The 10,184-nt window shown below is 32.2% G+C and overlaps 1 protein-coding gene across 1 annotated transcript; it reads left to right on the top strand.

Moving 5' to 3' along the window:
- LOC109235715 (protein FIZZY-RELATED 2-like) lies at positions 5,185-10,184 on the top strand. Its single transcript, XM_019401967.1, has 10 exons — positions 5,185-5,791; positions 6,401-6,523; positions 6,635-6,739; positions 7,577-7,756; positions 7,862-7,924; positions 8,019-8,213; positions 9,154-9,255; positions 9,362-9,424; positions 9,546-9,614; positions 9,719-10,184. The coding sequence occupies exons 1-10, from the start codon at positions 5,312-5,314 to the stop codon at positions 9,770-9,772; spliced, it is 1,434 nt and encodes a 477-aa protein (XP_019257512.1). The 5' UTR covers positions 5,185-5,311; the 3' UTR covers positions 9,773-10,184.

Raw genomic sequence — 10,184 nt, 5'->3', positions numbered from 1 at the left:
TATATATATATATATATATATATTATAAAAGCACGAATGTTCCACGCTAAATGTTGTACGATAAAAATATCCTCAAAAAGTTGATTGACATTTATGTCCTTCAAAATATAATTATATATTGGATAAAATTGTAACTTAAAACTTGGACTAATATTAATCCATACCGAATTCTAACACAGCCAAATTTAGTCGGACTTAAAAGTAAAATTTTGAAACGATCATGTGATTTGGAGTTGGATAAAGATTAAGAATCATAGAAGAAGACTAATTTTTATTAAAATTAATTTTTTTTTAATATTTATAGGCCAATTGTAGGTCTTGTTGAAGAGAAGATATGAATATCGGCTCTCTGTGTCATACTTTCAAAGGCTCAGGTGCAATTACTGTAGTCGTGCGAATCTCTGAATTTTTATTTGGTTTCCAAACTTGCTTGTTTGAAACGGGTCTATATCCATGTATTTGGGTAGAGAAATAATTATACATTCAAAATTTTATATAAGGTAGATATTACAATTTTTTCTTACATAGATTTTTTTTGCTTAAAAGGCTAATATAGAATCATCCACTGCCATTGATATAATAAATATAAATATATATATCTTAGTTTTTTGAGAAAAAATTGTACAATACGACATCTTTTTTGTTCACAAAACTCATAAATTTATGGGTCTTTCGATTTGGTGTTAGATTTTTATTTGGGCTCCAAAATGACTTAGTACTTGTACTAAACTAACCTAAACAAATATAAACAATTCACAAATAAATATAACCAAACCTAAAATCATCTTGTATAACAAATATAATGAATATTGATATATTTCTTTTAGAAAAATCTATACCTTAGACTTCTTTTTCATTTTCTACGAACTCCTAAACCTAATTTATCTTGTGATTTGGTGTTAGACTTTAATTTGGACTCCAAAGAGCCTTTTAGGATAAATAAGGAAAAGATGGAGTTGCTAGAAGTTATTCACGTTGGGAATACTAAGCCGGAGAGTTAAAGATGTGAGGAGATGCTTAGAGGAAACTATTTGTTCTATTTTTAAAAGGGATATTAATACCGAAAGAGTTTATTCATAATAGAGCTAACCAAAGAGTCAGAAGGAAGTATACACCAAAACATTGTCTATGAAAAAATACTCGATAAGAAATGACCACGTTCCATATTTCTATATATAGGTACATATATTATCTAACTTAACTAATTTGATTATATTCACATATTTAATTCAAGTTTATGGTATGTGATAACATCGTTCTCAGCATTTAATTAATTGATTGCTATAGTTTTATAATCAATTGCTATATAATAATTTTTCATCTAAATAATTGACTAAACATCTACGTACAAAGCACGTACATAGAGACTAGTATATTATAAAAGTACGAATATTAAAACGTTAAATGTTGATTGAAAAAAATATCCTTGAAATGTTAATGGACTTTTATATCCTTGAAAATTTAACTCTTTTTGGGAAAAGACAATATCATAGTGGGTAAAATTGTAAGATTTAGAATTTTGCTTATACTAGAACTCTAAAATCAGCCAGGATTTTAGAAAATCATCGCCACTAAATAAAGGAAGCATACCTAATTTGTAATGGGTTCTAATTCAATTATGGCTTACAATTTATGTCTTTTATATAAGGAAAAATATTTATTTATTATTGGACAAGGCATAAACGAGTTATTAAGGAATTATTTGCAAAAGACGGGCATATTTTGTTTATTTAACTTTGAGAATTGTCATTAATTGTTAAACATATTTGATACACATATTAGAATGTGTATGCCTTAGTATTAGGTGTGATGCCTTGTTCAACATATTTGATACAAAAAAGGGTGATTGTAGTTTTAGAATACGCGCGATGCGCGTGACCCTCTATCCATGCGTTATATAAGCTCTTGAAAATAAAAAATTTAAAAATATAAACTCCTAAAATGACAAATATTGAGCCTATTTAATCAAAAGAGAAGAGGATAGCCTAACTAAGCATGAAAATAACCAAGATAATTTTGAGAGTTTAGTGTTCTATTATGTATTCCCTTCTTTTATATTAATTCCGTTTCAAAGTAATCATTTAGGTACCATGTATTATAAATAAGTCAACTATAAAAAGAAGAAAATATAGCGATAGACAAATTATGTAGACAAATAACAATATATATGGCTATTTTTAATTTAAAATATTAGGTGGGAGGCTATTTGGGTTAATTCTTCATATTAAATGCTATCAATTGTATTAATAAAAAAGAATAGTTGTGATAATAAGTAGATGCAATTATGCAAACATCAAACGATCATCACAAATAATGCTCGCTTACTATCAAAGACTTAAAACAAACGCATTGAAGTTATCTTAAAACCAATTATTACCTCAACAGCTATACAAAAATAATGTAAGATTTATACATTATCAAGGCAACAGGTAATAAAATGATATATATATATATATATATATATATATATATATATATATATATATATATATATATATATATATATATATATATATATATATATATATATATATATATANCAAATAATGCTCGCTTACTATCAAAGACTTAAAACAAACGCATTGAAGTTATCTTAAAACCAATTATTACCTCAACAGCTATACAAAAATAATGTAAGATTTATACATTATCAAGGCAACAGGTAATAAGCTATATGCTATATATTGATATATCATAAATGTGATGATAGTGTAATTTCACATTGTATGTGAATATTAGTTAGACTTTAGATTTTATTTTTATTATATATAGAATAAGAAATTTGTAGTTCTTGTCTAGATAAATTGCTCTTTTGCTTGCCGTTTTCATGTTATACTTCCTTAGGAAGCAAAATCGTCACAAACATGTTACTCAAACAAAAGCAAACATCCAAATATAGAAATAGAAAAATACTTCCTCACCCTAAAAAAGTAAAAAGTATAACACTGTTTTATTAGCAGAGAAAATAATTGTTCTTTTATTATTTTAAAATTTTAGAACTCAATATGCGGTAATGATCATGTAACGTTTTTTTACATAATCGTTATAGTTTAACATATTAGTTATCATTTTGTTAAGCTACTAATTAAATTATTTTATTGTTTTATTATAAATTTACTTATAAATATCTTATATGTGATGATACTATTGTACCTCTCTATAAATGCATCTTTATATAACAATCATTCACTATAAAAGTCAAGTTTTTTTCTAGAACTAGGGCTGGGCATATATCGGGTATAACCGATAGCCCAAACCGATAAAATGCTATTGGGTTATGGATATCAGGTTATTGGATAAATAGTTCGATAACGGTTTAATGTTATTTGACTATTGGGTTATCGGTTCGGGTCTCGATTTGACCAATTTTATTAACGGTTTAACCGATAGCCCAATAAGCTTTAACAAAATTATAGTTTTACCCACTAAGTATATAAAACCACCTTATGGTTTCATTCTCTCAATTCTCTCGGCATTTACTTTTCATCTTCAGACCTTATTCCTTAGAGTAAGTTTTAAACTTTTCTAAATTTCTCATCTTAATTCTTCCGTTAAGATTTATAGTTCTATACTTTAAAGAATTAATTGTTTAGATTTTTACTTTTTCTATTTGTTTCTTTTGTTGCACTGATTCTTTAGTATTTACAAGATTAGAAATTTATTATTTTTCTATTAGTTGTGTCTGCCTGCAGTGAGATAGTTAATAAGATTAGAATTATTGAATATCTTATTCCTTACTCCTACTAACTCATAACTTTGAAAATTGAGATCATTCATTAGGATTTTCAAATGCAAAGAAAGCGTTCTTTTCTAAAGTTGAAATTTAATCCATCTTTTTTTATGAGCAAAAATTCAGTTCCTTTCTCTTAACAGTATGATCACGATTTCTATAAATAAAAACATGAAAATTTTGGATATTTTTTATTCATATCGAGTAAACAGATAACCGAACCGATAAGGATCGATAACCAACAAAACGATACCCGATAATCGATATGCCGAACCGATAACATTTACAACTGAACCGAACCGAACCGATTGATGCCCACCACTACTTAGAACTGATTTTTTAAGTTATATTTTACCTCTCTATAACCGTTTTTTTTACCTATTACTGCAACAACTATATTTATAGCAGAACGCTCATTGTAAACTTAACCCTCTACAACATCCATATAGAATCTTTAAGGTTAAAAGGGCAGCCCGATGCACTAAGCTTTCGTTATGCGCGGGGGGTCCGGGTCTATTGTATGCAGCCTTACCCTGCATTTAGGCAAGAAGTTGTTTCCACTGCAAGAATCTTTAAGATTACATATAATAATTCTAAAAATATCTTTCCCATTGAACAAAATTTATATATTTGCATAAGTCATAAGATTTCAAGATTTGCACATGATATCTTTTTCATTGGATAAATGCAAAAAAATATTTAGATAGAAGATTTAACTGTTAAGCTATTAGATTGTCTTTAGGGGAAATCTATTGGATATCTTTTTGCTGAAAATTTGGATACAAATCTTCGCCAATTCAAGTGTTATATCGCTAGTAAGATAATGGAACGTACGAAACAAGCTATAATTACAAAGTTCTTCCATTAATCTTGAAAGACTTTATTTTCTAAGTAGCTTAAAAATGTGTACCTTAGAGTTCAAATCTTTATACATTTAGTTATGAATTTATTAATAATGTATTAGCTTTCTTCAAATTTAATTAGTGAAATATGCATATCTTTTAAGATTTAATTCGAATAATTTTCTTATCTTTTATATGTAATATTAGAAAAGGAAAATGAGTTGATTTTTGGATAATTTTTATCTATAATGAACAAAAATTATTTAAACCTCAAAATGCTGTTATAAATGTATAACAATCATTTATTATAAAAGCGAAAAAATATGGGAATAAATGAAGTTGTTATAGAGAGCTTGGATTGTATATGTAAATATTTCTTACGTCGAACTCCTACTTCAATTCCTTTTAACAATGGGAGTATTTACTTCCCTAATTGTATCCAAAAAGAATTAACTTTCCTAATTAAGAAAGGACCCGAAGTGCCACTCATCATTTCCTTATTAGATTAACTCCTTTTCTAATTAGGAAATGGATTATGGACCCACCTATATATTTCCCGCAAAACCCTTCCTTAAGTTAATTATTTTCCCGGGAAACTTTTACCCACATAGTAAACACCAAACTAACAACCAACCATTAAATAAAACATTATTTTTCCCAAAGTCTCATAAATATTCTCAACCTTAGATCTCTTTCACCTCTTTCTTCTTCTTCCCTTCGTCTTCTTCTTCGATCCACTATGGAAAACCCCAGTTCATCTTCAGATCTTAATCCCACTCTTAATCCCAAAACCCCATCACGGATTAATCAATTAATCCCGGGTTTTAATTCTTATCATCCATCGCCATCTCGAACAATCTACAGTGACCGTTTCATTCCCAGTAGATCTTCGTCCAATTTTGCCCTTTTTGACCTCCCTTTGCCCCCACATTCCTCTTCCTCTGAAGATTCCAGCAATGCATATACCTCACTGCTTCGTTCAGCTTTGTTCGGATCAGATTGCGGGTCGGTTGTGCCGCCTGTTACGCCCGAGAAGTCGTCGGGTTTAAATTCAAGAAATTTGCAGATTAGTAGACCCAATTGCAATATTTTTCGGTATAAGAGTGAGACCCGGCAATCTTTGCAGTCATTGTCGCCTTTTGGGTTTGATGATCAGCTCCCCGGTTTTAGTCCTAGCCCGGTCAAAGCTACTAGAAAAGTTCCAAGATCTCCTTTTAAGGTAAATTTTGTTGAATTTTAATGTTGTTTGATATCTGGGTTTTGCTTAACAATGTCATATGTTTTATTTTGGCCCTTTTCGAGTTTAAGTTATATACATCATTAGGTCACATCTACCTGTTGAAGCAGGTTTCTTACTTTTATGATTACTAGTCCTGTATTCAGGCTTACTTGTAAACATGTGACCTGATAAATATCCTTTGACTGACCTAATAGTGTGAAAAATGCTAATTCTTATTCGATTCTCCTTTTGGGATTTTGCATTCAAACCTAACTAAGTTATATGCACTGACAATGTAAAAAGAAAATTATAGTATCAGTGAATTTTAACTTGTGGTAGCAATTCAGTTATCGTTTTTACCAGATTACTAATTAATGTTTATCAAGAGATTTACTTGTAATGTTATTAAGTAGCCTCTGATTGTGTAAAATATATTTTACACTATCAGTGTGTGTTGAACTTAAACTCTTGGAATTGAGGCATGGTTGTTGTTTAATGCTCCTTTTGAGGTACTCAAAGTGGTTTTTTGGAGATTGTCTTGTTAGTGTAAATATGTGATTTTTACCTGTGGAAGGCTGATGTTTGGTGCTTGTTTCGGTTTTTGACTAGGTGTTGGATGCACCAGCATTGCAAGATGATTTTTATCTGAACCTTGTTGACTGGTCTCCGAATAATGTATTAGCTGTGGGACTAGGGAGCTGCGTGTATCTATGGCATGCATCTAGTAGCAAGGTGAGTTTCTTGGTTCTATATCTTTCTTCTTCATTGGAGTGAATTTTGGTGACTCTTGGTCGTGCATATTCAAATAATAGATCGTTAATTCTACTGGAATGCTATGTGCAGGTGGTGAAGTTGTGTGACCTGGGAATTGATGATAGTGTTAGTTCAGTTGGTTGGGCACAAAGGGGAACACATCTTGCTGTTGGAACAAGTAATGGGAAAGTCCAGGTGAGATTTACAAATTGCTTTACCTAAATTCCTATGCTTTTCTTATAGAAAACTGTATGCATGAGTGAAAGATGTCTGGGTACCCACTTAGTCTGGAGCTTTTCTGCTCATTAGGTTCAGTGTAATACGTCCTTGTATTAAAATCTTAGGGTTTGTCAGAAGGAAATTGCATATCCTGGCACCAGATTTATCGTCATATGAGAAAAAATGTCCTTGCAAAACTAATCTGAATTTTTCCTGCATTATCTCCATAAAGAGAAGATATTTAGAGTATCGACTCTTTGTTCTTTTCTAATGAGGAAGAAGCAGCATCGGAATTGAAGAGCTTTGTGGGGAATTTTCTCTTCGCAATTTTTGGAACTTCCATATCCAAGAGAATCTTTATAATGCATTTTCTGTGAAGTTGACGTATATCACAGTCCAAACTTTACAACTTAACATAGATTTCAATGGAAAATTGATTTTTTTCTTTAAGTAGCTTCGAGATAATAGACATGAGGTTTAAGGTAGATGGTATACTATAGTGGTTTCATTTCTTTGTCTCCTTTGTTTTTTGAATTTGGGACTCTAAATCTGAAAAAAGAATTCTCTTTACATGAAACTACTAATCCTTAACGAGTTAAGGTCAGTTATACGAATTCTTTATATCCATCTGCTCCATAAATTGGATCTCTAGTTTTTTTGAGATGGTAAATTGGATCTCTAGTTCTACACATCATTGCATGGAACTCAAATTTTCTGAAATGCATGCACAAGAATAGAGTTACCGATATGTTAGTTTAAGATGATAGAATCTTAGTAATGGCGTTTAATTAGTTTAAACATCCTTTGGTGTAGTTATGGGATGCCTCTCGTTGTAAGAGAATAAGGACGATGGAGGGACATCGATTACGAGTTGGTGCACTGGCTTGGAGCTCATCAGTACTGTCTTCAGGAAGCCGAGACAAGAGTATTCTTCAGCGTGATATCCGTGCTCAAGATGATTATGTCAGTAAGTTGAGTGGTCATAAATCAGAGGTGAGGCTTACTTCTTTCTTCTGTTTGGTTAACATCTTCTCTCTTATCAAACTCCCATTTTTCCCTTTTGCTGCTTTGTAATAGCAACTGCTACCTTTTTTTCAGGTTTGTGGGCTCAAATGGTCTTATGATAGCCGTGAATTAGCTTCAGGTGGAAATGATAATAGGGTATGTGGTTAATTTCTGGAACTAATTTTTTCTCATGATGCTTTTGGGTGATTGTTTGCATTTTAGTTGACTTAAAGTAAATCTTGATCTGCAGCTTTTTGTATGGAACAACCATTCAACACAACCTGTGCTGAAATACTGTGAGCATACTGCTGCTGTAAAAGCCATTGCGTGGTCCCCCCATCTCCATGGTCTTCTGGCTTCTGGTGGTGGCACAGCTGATAGATGCATTCGATTCTGGAACACCACCACTAATACACATCTCAGTTGCATGGACACTGGTAGTCAGGTATTTCCCCATTATAGCATCCATACCACTTTAATCTTCTGCCCTTCCGTACATGCTTGCACATTCAATAATATATTACCATATAGTAATCTTGATAGTTTCCCCAATAGCTAGTAACTTTGCTACCTAATTATATTCTCAGAAAAATGATCTTGCTGTTAAGTCTTCCTGCCCCATTCTTCATTTCAACTTGGTAATTGTTGGAAACTTGTTTGCCTCATTATAGCTGAACCAATGCAAAGGAACCACTAGGTGAATGAGCCATATTACATACTTTCCGCTAGGACAAGGCTAAATTAGAGGTGGTCTTTTTATTCTTCTTCCTTTTTTGTAAAATTGAGCAGAATAGATACCTTGTCTCTTGAAGAGAATAATAAAACTTATCATAAGAAGATGTAGAGTACAGAAAGCAGGGGGGGGGGGAGGGGGGAAGGAGAGACTGCTAGAGGCATGTAACCGCCTCTTTTCTTACCAAAACTTGAGGGTTCAGTAGTCAATCAAGTTTACTACAATTACCTGGAGAGGGAAAAGCACGCTAACATAAGTTCTGGCCGTTCAATTTAAGCATCGTATAAGGCGGCTTCAGTGAGGAAAGACCTAGCATCATAGGCACCAGGATGTTGGAACTGCAGATTTTTGCTCTCTTTTAACCCCATAAATGCCAGTACACCAATAAATTGTTAAAAGCTTTGAGAGGAGAAACACTAAATTTTTTTTGAATTTGTATGTGTTTTTGAGTTAGAGAGGGTGGGGGGAGAAGGAGAGTATACTAGAGAGTTTACATGATTGTGCGAAAAGACTAGTATTTGCAAACAAGGAGCTAAAAAGAAAGGCTCTCCCATCTGTTCTTCCTCTCTTTTTGTCTCTCTAGGCATTTTTTACTGTTCATATTTGCAACGGCAAATTTTCCTAATATAAAAGTCTGTTAATCCTGTGGCAGGTCTGCAATCTTGTGTGGTCTAAGAATGTCAATGAATTAGTCAGCACACATGGTTACTCTCAAAACCAAATAATAGTTTGGAGATATCCGACAATGTCTAAGGTAGGTTTCTCCTTGCTTAGCTGCAAAAGTACAGGAATAGAGATTCCTTTGTTTGATATATCGTTCTGTTACTAGCTTGGTCACAAGTTCTTTGCTGTTAATGCAGATAGCTACACTGACAGGCCATACATATAGAGTCTTATATCTTGCTATCTCTCCAGATGGACAGGTAACTGACCAAAAAATTGTTCATTCGTCTGTTCATTTCTTCATACGTTTCTAAGTGCAATATCAGCAGCTTCATTTTCATTACACTTGTAATTCTCTAACTGCTGTTATCATCGCTGCAGACAATTGTAACTGGAGCAGGAGATGAAACACTTAGATTCTGGAATGTTTTTCCTTCTCCTAAATCTAAGGTAAACCTTATGGTCAAAGACCATAAATGTTAAGTTGAATTCATCTTTATAAGTTTTTAGAAAAAGCGAAAGCATCTCACATGTGAATAATGTTATTCGTGCAGAACACCGAGACTGAAATTGGCGCATCTTCGCTTGGTAGAACTCATATCAGATGAGAAATTGTAATTATTTTCCACTCCAATAAATTTTTGCACAAGAGTATAGCAGCACCACATTTTTCTGTCTGACGGGACGGCAAAAAGTTGCAGGAAGAATCCTAAACATGCAACTAATAAGATGATCTCTGTCATCTTGCATTTTATTTTGAGTCAATTATTCTTTTATATAGTTCACAAGTGTATAGTTGGAGATGTTATTTAATTCTCATTAACATCTCCTATTCATTCTGTAATAATATATGGGGAGAGGGAGGGAGGTTCTATTGTTAAGGAACATCTAATGTAAGGAACACCTCTGATCCTTGTACATAGAAGTCATATTTTTTCCTTGGATTCATAATTTACATGCTGAACAATCTGTTGTACTTATTTCCTATCTGATATAAATAAGTCTCATCTATTTTTCACC

Source organism: Nicotiana attenuata, chromosome 1 (assembly GCF_001879085.1).
Source record: "Nicotiana attenuata strain UT chromosome 1, NIATTr2, whole genome shotgun sequence".
NCBI lineage: Eukaryota > Viridiplantae > Streptophyta > Magnoliopsida > Solanales > Solanaceae > Nicotiana > Nicotiana attenuata.
Note: the sequence above shows the minus strand (reverse complement) of the source record. Positions and strands in the feature narration are given on the sequence as shown.